Raw genomic sequence first — 16,330 nt, 5'->3', positions numbered from 1 at the left:
TTCAATTCAACCTTGACTGTCAAGGCTACCTTTTCACCTTTTCAGGTCATAAATACATATTATCAACAATATTATCTTCATCTTTAATAATCTCAGCTTCCCCATCCTTAACTCAATTATTTATAATACAACGTAAATGACCTTCTACAGACCACTAAAGTAGCAATTACAACAGATTTCATATTTGCAACAGTTATTTTGAATCCCTGCATTTAGTTATGTAATGCCATAAGTCACTCTGGAATCTAATCTATCTATGGCTGATATATTTCAATATACACAATTAGAGAAAGACAACCATTCTGAGAAATATCTGTCCAAAACCATTAAAAAAAACGGGGCTTTGAATAACACACACATCTGAGCATGAGAATAGAGAAGTCACTAACAATTCCCCAGACAGAAGTATTGTGCTGTGCTCATCCATGAATTGCTGCACTTACATTTTCTTATACATATGGAAAATCTAGTGCTGCTTCAACTAAGATTCATCAAATATGTACTGTGTAGGGAAGACACACTTACACAAGTGGGTGGTCTTTTTCAGTTTATCTAATGTAACATATTAATCTAAAATTGTAGAAGTTCTCACCAATGAAATGATGGTGACTAATCAGGGCTTATAAGCATATTACAATTATTTTGTATTTTTTTTTAACTGCTTTCTGCAGCAGCAGTGTCCCAAGGAATGACTGACCATTACACATTAAAGACTAAAGAAGCAGGGTTTGGGGAAGAATGAAGAGAGGAATGTGTAAGGATCTGTTTCTGAACAAAGTTGTAGACTGGGCAGACATACATACATTGAATTTGAGTATAAATGAGGTTAATATGGAAACAGGTGAGTTCAATACAGAACTGGCGGAGCATTTCGGCAGCCGAGCCATAAAATCTTCATTTATTGAATATAGTTAAAAACATATATATCATGGCAGTGACATATACCCCACGCTTGACGCGTTTCGTGGCGTCTCGCCACTTCCTCAGACTGAACCAAATGTCTAGCTTTCAGTACTTAACTCAATCACATCCAAAAGATGATAGAAGTGAAAGTCCAGTATACCAAAAATATTCACAACTGGGCTTCATAAATGCCACAATGCCTAATTTACTGTGTAGAACAAAATGAAAAGAAAGAAAGAAAGAAAAGAAATAATAGGCTCTTTGTTTAGTTGCAGCCATAAAACATAACATCAAAACCCTGGAATATATGCCTTCTCCTTGATAATCTGTGTTATATATAGGGCCTAAGTACCGCAGTAGCTAGGCACATGTGCTTCATTTGTAGTCTGATGCAGTTTATATTAAGATGCCCTACACAGGGATTTTATCCCACTGAAAGGAAAATTTATTTGCCTAAATTAAGATTTCAATGTCTGCCCTGTAAGCTTTTGCTTAGGCAGAGCAGGGAATTCTGCAGATCAAAGCAGTAAATTGTGCACATTAATCACAGAGAAAGGGAAATAGTTATAGCCTCCATTTTAATAATGGAGTTTCTATTTTCCCTGCAGAAACACTGTGGTTTCAGTGTTAAGTACTGTAGTGTAATTTGCTTTCAGTGACTTTCCCCAAACATTTCCCCAACAAATCAATTCACCACCTTCAATTCTGCTACAAATTTCTTTTTTCTTTTAACTTCACATGAACGACAAGCTACATAAGGCTGATTTACTACATGTTTATGAGCCTTGCCCTAGCTGGTTTTCAGTAGGAAAGAGCTTGGAGCCTATTAAGCCACATTGTTTTACATATGTTTTCTCCCAGTAACAAATCAGATGATGAGTCAGTTACCATATATACTCGAGTATAAGCCCAGTTTTTCAGCATCCAAAATGTGCTGAAAAAGTCTACCTCGGCTTATACTCGGGTCAGCGGGCATTAGCTGAGATTGCAGTCACTTTTAATCATTCCTATACCAACAGTTCGCTTGGGGAGAGACTGCAATATCACACAGTGCCCTCTGTTGGTTATATGAAAGAATAACAGTGACTGCAATATCACACAGCGCCCTCTGTTGGTTATATGAAAGAATAACAGTGACTGCAATATCACACAGCGCCCTCTGTTGGTTATATGAAGGATTAACAGTGATGGCAATATCACACAGCACCCTCTGTTGGTTATATGAAAGAATAACAGTGATGGCAATATCACACAGCACCCTCTGTTGGTTATACGAAAGATTAACAGTGATGGCAATATCACACAGCACCCTCTGCACATGGTAGTGGGACAGTGGGACAATGCACACAGTAATCCGTTTGGCAATTCTCTGTCACCATCAACTTTGCAAAGAAGTCCGGTTGATCGCTGGGGGGGGGCGCTTTGGCAGAATGTGCGCTGCTGGGAGACAGGGCTGTAGTTGTGTCTAGGCTTATACTAGAGTCAATAAGTTTTCCCAGTTTTCGTAGGTAAAATTAGGTACCTCGGCTTATACTCGGGTCGGCTAATACTCGAGTATATATGGTATATTGTTAATGAACTAGCTCTCCTACTGTTTGAAATAAATCTAAACTGCTCAAGCAAATGTATGGCTAAAGACACGAGATATTCTATTCTCTATTTCCAAACTCTGAGAAAAAAAATTTCAAATTCAAATGAAAAAAAAAAAATAGGCAGCTAAAACGTGAGTATTGCTTTAGCAGCCAATGAGAGGTGCAAAACAATCAAGCTATGTCATTTTTAAGTTTAAAAATAAAAAAGAAAGTTAAAGTTTAAATTTTTTAACATTTTTAAAGCATTCTATTTCCCTGAACTGCTGTCTGCCACCTCCAACTACAATGGACCGAGTACCGCAGAAAAATATACTGTTCTGACATTCGCATTCTTTCATAATATTCATGCTGTTCTCATTAAGAAAACAACTGTTAACAATAAAGAGCATTTTTAATCAAAGTTCTGTCTACCTGTAAAATCTGTACACTAAGGGGCAGATTTATCAAGGGTCGAATTTTGAAGTGGAAAATACTTCGAAATTCGACCATCAAATAGAATTTTATTCATGGTACGATCGTACTCTGATCGTACTTCGAAACGTACGATTCAAATGATTTTATCGTACAATTTTCCTTCAAAACCCAAAAACTTAAATATGCTCTGGCAGGTCCCCATAGGCTAACATAGCACTTCGGCAGGTTTAAGTTGGCGAAGTATTGAAGTCAAAGTTTTTTTAAAGAGACAGTACTTCGATTATCGAATGGTCGAATAGTCAAAAGATTTTTACTTCGAATCAAAGTCGAAGTAAATTCGCAGTCGTAGGGACAGATTTACATACACATAATTAACCCTTGATATTCGACTGCCGAATGTAAATCCTTAGACTTCGAATATCGAAGTCGAAGGAGTTACTGCAAATAGTTGGATCGAACGAAAAATCGTTCGATCGAAGGATTTTAATCCATCGATCGAACGATTTGTGTTCGACCTACAAATTGATAGAAAGCCCATGGGGACCTTCCCCATAGGCTAACATGGCACCTCGGTAGGTTTTAGGTGGCGAAGTAGGGGGGTCGAAGTTTTTTTTAAAGAGACAGAACTTCGACTATCGAATGGTCGAATAGTCGAACAATTTTTAGTTCGAATTGTTCGATTCGAAGTCGTAGTTGAAGGTCGAAGTAGCCAATTTGATGGTCGAAGTATCCAAAAAATTACTTCGAATTTTGAATTTTTTTACTCAAATTCACTTCGACCCTTGATAAATCTGCCTCTTAGACTTTGCTGGTGCAGTTGGTAATAAGATGACTTTTAAGTGTGTACTTTTGGGACAAAAATTTCTCAAAAACCATAGGTGGCAGGTATATTCAATAAAAGTCAACAGGAGCTAGCATAAGCAAGATAGAGTGTTTAAACATATCTTTAAAACATTCATTAAAAAAGTCTCTCATTGTATAAACTTTGCTGCATTATTCTACCTATTCAGTAACCTTTAAATTCAAAACATGAATAAATAAGTAATGAAAGCTCTTGTTATTGTTACACTTACGAAGGTTCTTCTGATACTGCAGTTACTTCCTCCAGCTCTTGGGCTTGCTTATACCATGGCAACTTGGCTTCCACAGGAACTTTCTCTGCAATTTAATGGACCACATATCAGTTTCGCAATTAACTTTAATCAACAAACTTTTTAGGCACTAGGCAATCAAACAACTTTTATACAAGGGTACAATCTGCACAGCAAGGAGAACCAGACTCCAGAACAATGATTACTCTATACTTATTAGTTCTGGACCCTCAATAGGTGTTCTTCTTGCCAAATTGAAGCTTACTATACAAGTGAGGGCTTCTTTTTTATGGGCAGGTGAAAGCTCCATGGGGTATATTTATCAAAGAGTGAAGTTAGAGATCTCCACAGTCCGCTAGAGTGAAATTCCACTAGAAGACTAGGGTCAACCTGAAGCCACTCATTACATTTGGTTATTCATTAACTTATAGTCACTTTATTACAATGTCCAGAATTTAAATGTTGGCAGCCAACTGCCAGCTCAAATAGGCACAGCAACACATTTTAAAGCACTGTATATGCTTATATAAAGCTAGATCCACAGATCTTATTTTTCCAGTATACATCTGGTTTCTACTTTCTACCAAAACATGTGTTAAAGAAATAACAAAGGATAACTTGGATGTTAAATATGTACTTGTTATAATACTTCATGAAATCTAGATAAATCTAGAAAAATAATCATGTTTTTTCAAACAATAGGAACTATAAGTGGGAAATATGATACAAGAGATGGTGTCTGTGAAGACAATCAAGTTCCAATGAACAATACATCATGGAAGAGTTGTGTTATTCACATGGCAACTTTTTCTGTTCATGTTCTATGGAACACTCAGTACTTCCACAAAGTGTTCAGTAGAGTTCCCCAGTCTTATCAGTTTATCAACATCAATGCCATGAGTTTCACAATTTACTGACGAGAAACAGGATGAAGGCTGTCAAACATTCAGTCTTATCCTTCCATTAATTTCATTTTTCTTGAAATACTTTAATTAAAGTATTTGTTTCATTGATAGGTAAGGGACAGATAAGCTAACAAAGGCAGCTGACCTTTATCTTGGGATATCAGAAAGCATTGTTGCTACAGTTTTCTTACATATAGACATAGTAGTCATTACTGGACTTCTGATCTATTGGGATATTATACTATTGTTAAAGGAATATTGAAATATCCCCTATTACCTTTCTTTCCTCTCACCACATTCTGTTAATGTAACGGCACAGAAGAAACATGCAAGCTGCTGTTATGTATTTGTCTTTTTGACCAGCATCAACTGAATATGAATCTAGCAGAGAGCTAAAGAGGGTTGTCCGTCTTCACTGACAGTGTGGGTTACATTTCTTGAAAGTATCCATATAGGATGGTACCAGCATCAAAACACCATACAGTCAGAGTTCTTTCCAGAGACCCATTTGTTGTTCTGGTAAATATAATTTGAAGATCACTAGTACAGCCTACCCTGAGTCTTATGTACATTTTTATTTTGAGTATAATTGATGGACATTAGAGAAAGAGTCCAGACAACAGAAACAAAGCAAAAAAGAAAGATGGAACTGAAGCCTCTCAGTTATGAAGAATGGTTGGCTATGTGTAAATTGTTTATTCTGGATTAAAAGAACAGTTTAGTGTAAAAATAAAAACTGGATAAATATATAGGCTGTGCAAAACAAAAAAATGTTTCCAGTATAGTACGTTAGCTAAAATGTATTTTATAAAGGTTAAAGTGACTGGACGTCCAACAGAACAGAATACAACTTCCTGCTCTTCAGCTCTCGAACTCTGAGTTTGTAAGCGATTTTAAGGGGGCCACATGGGACATAATTGTTTAGTGAGTTTGTAATTGATCCTTAGCATGCAGATCATATTCAAAAGCAAATAGTTATGAAAGATTTGCCCCCCCTCAAGCCACAATCAGTGGAAACCAAGAGAGCTGCAAAGCAGGAAGTAATGTTCTGTTCTGTTAGACATCCAGTCACTCATTTTGCACAGCCTATTTTTTTACCCAGTTTTTATTTTTATACTGAACTATTCCTTTAAGAGGGAATCTGATTGCTATGTGAAATATATAAGGAGGCCACACAAAGAACGAAATTCCACATTTTTAATAAAGCAGAATACAGCATTTTTAATAAAATATTTGTCTGAATAGCAAACCAGATCCGAAGCCCAATCTGCCCAATGGTTATGTTCACTTATCTAGTGCTGAGATTAGTGAAAATACTGAATTATATCCTGGATTCCTGTCTTATGCCTAGTACAAAATTAATGAAGGAATTGAACTAATTTCCATTAACGGTGAATCTTTGCTCCTTTTAGAGATAATTTCAAATGCCTCAATATCAAAAAGGAAGAAATTATTTCAGCAAAATGTTAAACTTCTGTCTTTGTAACCTTCTATTTATTCCTAGGTCATTGGCTTTTCATTACCTTGTACTTTTTGCCACATTATAAATAAAAGTATGTACAGTATTTGTAGATGCATATTTACAACTACTTACTCTTATTCAGTTAAACCAAACAAAACAAGCAAAACCGATATACAGTATTTGCCTATGAATAAAAATACACAGAAAGCGAAGACAGAGTTTGACAGGTTGTAGCACATCCCCCAAATTTCTCATTTCACTGTTCTACTTAAGCAAAAATAATGTTGTAGAGGAAGAACCACACAGCAGCTTTAATTAAAAAACTGCCACCGATTATTGTCAGATAAGTGAATAAGATACTGTTTTCCGGCATATCTAAACCTTTGTGCTTTATAATCTGCATACTTTTTATTTTGATGCCTACATTCATAAAAGTGTTGGACTAGGCACAGCTGCTAGGGGCTCAGCAGGAGATATGCATATGCTGAAATGATGAGAGGTCACCGACTCCATCAACATGCTGAATGTTCCCTGATTGTTATAGTAACTGACTCAACAGACACTTCTGCAATATTAGGCATGGTTAAAGATCATTAAGATCAGTCATAATTAAGAAGACATTGGGGACAGTATATATTGCAAATCCCATACCTGTGCAGAGGGATGCAATCTAGTGAGGCTATAGGTGGTCCAAGGTCTGACACCTCACTACTCTTTTTGTAGTGATAACTGTTTTTGCGTGATTGATATGCCCCTCTCTAACAAAAGTGTTCTCAACCTTCTGAATACCATATAGTACAATTGTGACACTTAAAAGGCACAACAATAAAAAGCCCCACTAGAAATTCACTGTGAAGAACTCAGTGCAATCTTATTGCAACTTGATCGTACATTTCATGTACATTTCATGTAATAATTAGGGCTAAAATAATTTTCTTTGTGACAGAAGATGTTTACAAGTCCTTTCAGGTGGTACTATGCATATGTTCTTAGTATACCCTTATTTATTCAGAACAGGATTTGTAAGCAGGCTAAACTAGAAGAAACTTTTTTCTTTAGTTATAACTATGACTACAAGTAGCAAAGGAAAAATTGCACTCAAGAAATGGACACAGTGCTGATAATTTTTTCATTACATTCTGCACAACGTAACATACAGTAGCACAGAAAGTTTTTTCTATCACTACCTCCTTACCTTTAGCCTTGTAGCAAGGTATGAGTACAGTGCATTCTTCTTTGATGTGAGGCTTTGTTTTAGAACTGCACCCTCCTGTATGTATGCCCCTGTGATCAATGCAGAGAACCACTCGATACCTGAGTCCATGCCCACATGTAACAGTACACTGTAAAGCAGAATAAGACATTTGTATCATTGACAGGTAACAACTACAGTATCTTCATTTAGAAAAGAGATGCAAATCATTGCTAGAGTAAGCAGAAAGACACATACATATCCATTCAAGAAACTATGAAGCTGCATTTTATTAAAGGCTTAAAATATTATTTTTACAATGTACAAAAATATATTAAACTGTTACTTCCCATTAAGTTCTTGGCTGGAAGAAAAAAAAAAAAAAGCTTTGACTACAAGACCAATGCAGTAAAAAATGAAAAAGCAAAATGCAAAGCAAAAATGCCAAGTGGGGTGAATTTGAAAAAATGGAAAAACGGAGTTGCGTTGCATGAGAAAGTTTTGTGTGCAACAAGTTTTTGTTTTTTACATTAATGCAAGTTTGAACTATTTAGTAAAATATATTTTTTACTTTCTGGATTTTTTAAAATTTTATTTTACGAGGTTGCAAAAACCATTAAACTCTTTTTCAGTTCTAGTTTTGTCCTGAATTCTATGATTTGATTAAATTGAAATTTTAGTTCCAGATTTTTTTTTTATAATGGATGTCTTTTAGAATTATCAATTATAGTAAATACACAAAAAAATGGTGCCATGGGAACTGGCAAATGCAAGTACCCATTCTCACATAATCCTATTCTTCAAACAGTAATTTTAGACTTTTTTATAAACACTTTTGTGGGGTGCTGTAATCCCAATGCTTGGACCCTGGAATACTTCAAGTTCAGCTAGCACTTCTAAATTGAAGTGGGCCTCTATTCGAACAGGGACATGAGCAAATATGAGCTCCATTGCTTGTACTGGGGAAATCTGCTCTAGGTAGTAACTCATGGCATAATGGTTGTTTCTAATGGCTCATCACTGATTGGCTGTTATTGATTACAGCCCAAGCACAAATCTATCTATCTATCTATCTATCTATCTATCTATCTATCTATCTATCTATCATCTATCTATCTGTCAGGTTATGTATCTGTTTGTAGAGAACCCCTGTTATATTGAGAAATGATATATAAAAGTTGAAACGACTTTTCACAGGATTCGGAGTGCTGCAGTGCGTGTTTCTTGGAGTTATAAGTGGGTCCCTGTAAAGGGGACCAGCAGCTTGCACTCAACACTACAACAAGTGAGAGTGAGTTATAGTTGAGCATCACCTGCATTTGATTGCTTTACTTTTTAACATTACTTTCCCAATGCTATGCTGAAACACACACACACACACATATATATATATATATATATATATATATATATATATATATATAATATCAAAACAGGGGGGTTGTGGGAGCACTCTAAAGGCTTTAAAGTATATATGTAAGTATAATAAATGCTATTACATATGTACCCAAAACAGGGGTTATTTTGTTACAAAGTTATGATCATATTTGGCTTATCAATTTTATGATCATAACTTTGTAACAAAATAACCAGTGTTTTGGGTACATATGCAATAGCATTTATTATACTTATATATATATATATATATATATATATATATATATATATATATATATATATATATATATATACTTTAAAGCCTTTAGAGTGCTCCCACAACCCCCCTGTTTTGATATTGTATATTTAGCTGGAAGCTGTGGCATAGCTTCAGTGGTTGTAGCACCCCATACCCCCCCCTTTAAACTAGTGGTGATCCTATGCTTTTAAAATTGGGCGTTTGTTTTGGGAATATCTCTCCTTTAAAAGCCTGATTGCTGGCTGGGGAGGATTTAGCCCTCAGTGAAAAAACAGCGTTCAATGGACATTGATTACAGGTAATGCTAGAATGCACATAAAAAATAAATAAAACAAGTTAGGGACCGCCATTCGGGGTTTACCTTGACGTGGTATGGTGGCTTATCAATTTTATGATCATAACTTTGTAACAAAATAACCCCTGTTTTGGGTACATATGCAATAGCATTTATTATACTTATATATATATACTTTAAAGCCTTTAGATTGCTCCCACAACCCCCCTGTTTTGATATTGTATATATATATATATATATATATATATATATATATATATATATATATATATATATATATATATATATATATATATATATATATTTGTACTGGCAATATGCTTACCGGTGACCACTCCTGAGCCAGCCATTTAGGACAATCAAAAATATTACAAGGCTGTACAATAGGCATCTTTGTAGTATACATGCACTTCCACTCTTCCACAGAGCTTATCTGTCCATGGATATCTTCCTCGACACAAGAAACTGTGCGACTCTGGATCCCCCCACCACAGGAAGAAGAGCAGGCTGTCCAAGGAGTGCTTTCCCACCTAAGCAGAAAAGAAAAAACGGAAGTTAATGGGTGACTGTATTGTAAGAACTCACACTTGCACATTATGAAAGCATATTACTGTATTCATTAAATAAATGTTTCATGATATTTGCAAGTGTTTATCATTATCATAATTCTCCCACACTATACAAATTTACCAGCCCACAATGTATGGGGTGCCGTTTGTCCCAAATACATTCTGTATACAAAACTATCCCTAATACACAGAATGAATGTCTCTCATGTTATATAAGTATTTGTGACCATACACAGAGAAAAAAATATACAAAAGACTTATTTCTATTAAAGAATAAGAACAAAATCTGGTTAGTGCACAAAAGGATGTCATTATATCACAAACTCCATTCTGTACAGTTTAACAAGCAATCTGTCACACAAATGTATAACCTCCATGTAACGGACGCACTTATGTGCAAAGTTACTTACAGAATGAATTATGTAAAAACAAAGTTGGACATAATATATAATAGTGTAACTAACTAGTGCTTGTCAAGCTAGATTTGACTGACAAAATAGATATCTGTGACAGAAAGTTAAGATTTTATAGTACAGGATTCATTCTTTCCACAAAATGACAGTTTTGTTCCACAAAACAGATAAAATAACCATTCTGTGAAGCAACACTGTCAGTCACATTCCTGAACCAATAAGAACAAAGCTTATTGCCATATACAAACAAGATGTGGCCAGCTCTGCTCCACATGGCTAAGGCATAGTATGTGGCCTGCTATAGAGGGCGCCCTCTAATGTCCCCTGTGCTGCATAGTAATAAACAAGAACAAACCTTTTCTTAAAAGAGCTGCTGTTAAACACTACAGGTTCATAAATGGAAGTTTTTACAAATGGCTGAGAAATATAATGCTGCACTTATAATGATTGTAGAGAAAGAAAAGTATGCAAAACTTATATAAATATGATCATTTTAGGTGATATGGCTATTCTTATTGTAGTAATCTGCTTGTGTGGCCATTTTGGTTAAGGGCATTCCTGCTGTTTTGCCATTATCTTATGACTCACTCCTGTTCCTCTTCCTGTCTAAGCTGAGAGTAATTATAGGACAGGCCACACCCACCTGAGATGTTGTATTAAATGTACCAGAAGTTCCTGTGCTTGTCTGGCTGCTTTGCCTGACTCTCAGAGTCAGTTATAAGTTTTGTATATGACAGTTAGACTCCAATGTCTCCTCCTAGCTGTAATCTTGCACCAATTAGCTTGTAGTAGTCTCTTAATAATGTGCTTAGCTATAGTTCAACTACTACATAATAGCTTTAGTCAGAGACTTGGGACTGATCATGTGCATCACACATTGTGTATAGTATGATGTGTAGGTTATATGAGCAGCCACTCCTGAGTACTGTGTGTAAACAAAAGGCTTCAGGACTTCAACTTCATCTCCTTTCATGAATTCGGGTCTTTTCGCCGCTTCGGGACTTCAGCTTCGTCTTTTCGGCACTTCCGCATTCTGTAATATGCGGAATGGCCGCATCGCTCTGGCGCTCGTAAAGGGGACCCGGCTCTTTGAAAAATGCAGCACTTCTGGGCCCCCCTTCAGGCCCAGAACATTTGTCCCCCCTGCTGGCGGCCCTGGACATGCATGTGGGCGCAGTTATGCTCTCTGCTCTAGTGTTGTGCCCCCCTCGATCCACTCTGATGTGAAAGGGTTAAGCACTGGGCAGGTAAGGGGACGGCATCATTAGAGTCTTTTGTTATAAATAAATATAAAGCATTGTGCAGCTTGTTGCTTCTATATAAATAGATTATGATCCCCTAAAATTGCCCCTGCCTAAATGCCCCCCTTTTGTTTACACACAGTACTCAGGAGTGGCTGCTCATATAACTTACACATCATACTATAGAGAATGTGTGGTCATACCGCCCAACATTTTGGAAGTAAAAAGAGGGACAAAAAATTTTTTGTCATGTAGCGCGGCAATTTTTTTTGACCACACCCATTTTTGTGGCCACACCCCGTAATTACCATGTTCATTTTACAAATTTTCTCAGGTTATAAAAGTTTGAAAATATTTCTCCTTATCTAAACTGTTAAAATTACTTATTTTCTTATCTCAAAATTGTTACAAAGTATCTTAGTTGCACCTGTTAGCTGTACTGGCCTCTCTGCCAAAAGCCAATTAAGTTAGAAATTTTGGACACAATAAAGATCTTTACACTTTGAATTGGTGCCTGCTGGAAGTCTGCGTTCATTGAGTGCCTGCTCCTTTTTACATTTTTGGTTTGTCCGCCCCCTATGCTGAGGGCTCAGGGCAGTGCACCTGGGCCACTTCCCTTACGTGGTGAGTAATTTATTTACCACATTGAAGTAAACAATGAGGGACTGCAGGCTGAGCTGTTAAAAGAGGGACTGTCCCTCCAAAAAAGGGACAGTTGGGAGGTATGCACTGTGGACATGATTAGTCCCAAGTCTCTGGCTAAAGCTATTATGTAGTAGTTGAACCATACTTTCCAACATTTTGGAAATAAAGAGACAAAAAATTATTTTGCATGTAGTGCAGCAATATTTTTGACCACACCCATTTTGTGGCTGCACCCCCTAATTACCATGTTCATTTTACAAAGTTTGTCAGGTTATAAAAAATTGAAAATATTTCTCCTTATCTAAACTGTTAAAATTACTCAAAATTGTTATAAAGCATCTTAGTTGCACCTGTTAGCTGTACTGGCCTCTCTGCCAAAAGCCAATTAAGTTAGAAACTTTGTTTCTTTTTTTGGCTGTTCAGTGCAGAGAAAAGAGGGACTTTCCAGTACAAATGAGGGACCTCAGGTTGAGCTGTCAAAAGAGGGACTGTCCCTCTGAAAAAGGGACAGTTGGGAGGTATGTGTGCACATGATCAGTCCCAAGTCTCTGGCTAAAGCTATTATGTAGTAGTTGAACTATAGCTAAGCACATTATTAAGAGACTACTACAAGCTAATTGGTGCAAGATTACAGCTAGGAGGAGACATTGGAGTCTAACTATCATATACTGTCTCTGAGAGTCAGGCAAAGCAGCCAGACAAGCACAGTAACTTCTGGTACATTTAATACAACATCACAGGTGGGTGTGGCCTGTCCCATTATTACTCTCAGCTTAGACAGGAAGAGGAACAGGAGTGAGTCATAAGATAATGGCAAAACAGCAGGAATGCCCTTAACCAAAATGGCCACACAAGCAGATTACTACAATAAGAATAGCCATATCACCTAAAATGATCATATTTATATAAGTTTTGCATACTTTTCTTTCTCTACAATCATTATAAGTGCAGCATTATATTTCTCAGCCATTTGTAAAAACTTCCATTTATGAACCTGTAGTGTTTAACAGCAGCTCTTTTAAGAAAAGGTTTGTTCTTGTTTATTACTATGCAGCCAGGGGACATTAGAGGGCGCCCTCTATAGCAGGCCACATACTATGCCTTAACCATGTGGAGCAGAGCTGGCCACATCTTGTTTGTATATGGCAATAAGCTTTGTTCTTATTGGTTCAGGAATGTGACTGACAGTGTTGCTTCACAGAATGGTTATTTTATCTGTTTTGTGAAACAAAACTGTCATTTTGTGGAAAGAATGAATCCTGTACTATAAAATCTTGCTTTCTGTCACAGATATCTATTTTGTCAGTCAAATCTAGCTTGACAAGCACTAGTTAGTTACACTATTATATATTATGTCCAACTTTGTTTTTACATAATTCATTCTGTAAGTAACTTTGCACATAAGTGCGTCCGTTACATGGAGGTTATACATTTGTGCGACAGATTGCTTGTTAAACTGTACAGAATGGAGTTTATGATATAATGACATCCTTTTGTGCACTAACCAGATTTTGTTTTCATTCCTTAATAGAAATAAGTCTTTTGTTTATTTTTTTTCTCTGTGTATGGTCAGAAATACTTATATAACATGAGAGACATTCATTCTGTGTATTAGGGATAGTTTTGTATACAGAATGTATTTGGGACAAACGGCACCCCATAACAATGCATGTCTATGACAAAGGAGTTTATAGGGCGGTTTGTTTACATCAGGTTAATTGTTTACATTTATACGTTAGAAGTTTTGATGATTAAACATGCTAGTAGCAACGAATAAAAGTCCTGCACGCTAAGGACTTTAAAAACACACATGCAAATACACAAACAAAAATGCAAAATCTATTGGTGCATTGCTTCTGTCTGTTATTTAAGGGATAAATTAAATCTGAAAAGAGACTCCTAAAAATGTAATAAGGGAGTTATAAGGGTTGCATTCTAGATTTCAGTGAGTAATTCAGTACTGGTAGATGAAGTTCTGTAAACCAACATAAAGGAGGTATGTCGTAAGCTGCAAGGCTTCCAGTCTTTGTTAAAAGTTGTTGAAAATTGATTCAACTGAATGAAGAGCCTAAGCAGATAGCCAGCTGTTTCCATATGGTCAGCCTTTTTTATGTACGGTATGTGCATTACTGGCCTAACAGTAAGCCTTTTCATACATTTCTAGCTTTCTAAGGTTGAACAGAGTCAATTCTTGGTTTCATTTTGATTGATTAGTTACTCTCACAAAGACATCTGATTTATGTACCACAAAAATGTTCTAAGCTAACAAGCCTAAATATTAATTATGTAATAAATAAGTGGTCGGATCATCAAAGCATCAACAGAGTATGGGGGAAACTAATATTATATGGGGACAGGAAAAAGGTTGATGTAAGTCCGATGTGAGTCCTAGATATGTCCTACAAATAAAGAAGTAGATTTAACAAAAAGCTCCATTTTATGCTAGAACAGAAAAAGATCACTTCTTGAGAAGTGATGATTAACTGTACAGCAGGGATTTCAGAATTATGAATTACTGTACACATCCCAGCATCTACTGACAGCTATCGGCTGCCTTTACATAAAGATTAAAATAAATCTTCTGTCATTCATACCTTGATCTAGGATACAATAAGACCAGTATCACCATTATAAAGGCGATAAATAAAGGCATGCACACAAAAAGAAACATCACTAAAGTATGAGCAAAAAGCACAATATACTTGGCTTTCAAATTCCAAGAAATCTGCACAGGGACTTTGTATGCTTTAGATCATTATGGCAACCCTGACTTGAGACCTGTAAGATGAGATTTAAAACTAATATTTTCACACTCGCAAGAAGCCTGCTTGGAAGCCAGAGTCGTTAAAATAAGAAGGAAAAAAAAAGAAATCAAAATGATTTCAGAAGCTTGGAACAGTACAGGAATTATATTACTTTAAAAACGGTTCCTCATCTCAGGATCTAAAGGCCTGTGATTATATCTAACTCCTTCTCAGCCACTGAAACATTCACTATTTCCATGCTTATGTGCTAAACTTTCACCCAGCAGACCATTGGTTACATATTTAGCTGGGAAGGAGATGAAGTTAAACATGATGAACCAATTATTTGAAGTTTACAATGTAATCAAAATATAATAAACTAGCCACAGCAAACCAGACCAGGGATATTTGTATGGAAACAAGTAACTCAAAGTATATTTCTACAGACTTCACTTAATAGATTTCTTTAAAAAGAATTATTAATTGGCAAACTTAGCAGATTGATACATTTATGAGATTTACAGTGGTTTCCCTGGTAAACAGGAGCGTAGCCATCTCATATATATTATTTGTATGTGGGGGAAATAAAACAGTATTGGTTGCAATTTTTTGCATGTGGATATTTTTGCAGATATTAATCTCGTTGCTAAAAAAAGTAATGGTGTAGGTACACTATTTACATGGGGAATTCTGAAAAATGCAGCAACAGCTGAGGCCGCCAATGTTGCCATGTTGATTTTAGATTTCAAATTGTGTTAAATACAGTAAAGAAGCCATTGATGGAAATAATATAAATAAGTTGTAATCCAAACAAAAAGAGTACTTAAATCATGAATTATTTGGTGCTGTTTAAATTTAGAGAGATACTGACACTAAATAAAAAAAACTACTGTTCAATGTATTAATGTTCGTTCAGGGGTTTATTTACTAAAACTCAAACGTTTCTCTTTATTTTATCAAAACAAATTCCACCAAACTTCCATCCACAATTTTGCCTTATTTATCAATAAAATAACTCGAAAAATGAAACCCAGCGCAGATCATGAAATCTTCCAAAAGTGACATCTGCCATAGACTTTTACATGACCTCGGCAGATTTGAGATGGAGTATTTTCGGATTTGTACTTTTAGCAGCCTCGGGGTATAATAAATCTTGAAAGGTTTGAGTTTTTTTCCACAAAAAATGAAATGTGTTTTGCCCTTTAAGGGCTATTCCACACGGGGAGAT

General features: G+C 36.0%; 1 protein-coding gene across 1 annotated transcript in view; it reads right to left on the bottom strand.

Moving 5' to 3' along the window:
- Positions 1 to 16,330, bottom strand: part of adamtsl1.S (ADAMTS like 1 S homeolog) — a 161,466-nt gene that overhangs the window by 61,583 nt on the left and 83,553 nt on the right. The window contains exons 11-13 of the mRNA XM_041580075.1: positions 9,816 to 10,020; positions 7,563 to 7,710; positions 3,983 to 4,067 (exon numbers count right to left, since the gene is read on the bottom strand). Of these exons, the coding sequence (XP_041436009.1) occupies positions 3,983 to 4,067; positions 7,563 to 7,710; positions 9,816 to 10,020 (438 nt within the window). The remainder of the gene's footprint in view (positions 1 to 3,982; positions 4,068 to 7,562; positions 7,711 to 9,815; positions 10,021 to 16,330) is intronic.

The sequence above is a fragment of the Xenopus laevis genome, chromosome 1S (genome assembly GCF_017654675.1).
Source record: "Xenopus laevis strain J_2021 chromosome 1S, Xenopus_laevis_v10.1, whole genome shotgun sequence".
Classification (NCBI taxonomy): Eukaryota; Metazoa; Chordata; class Amphibia; order Anura; family Pipidae; genus Xenopus; species Xenopus laevis.
The sequence above is the reverse complement of the archived record's forward strand: the minus strand, read 5'-3'. Positions and strand labels throughout refer to the sequence as shown.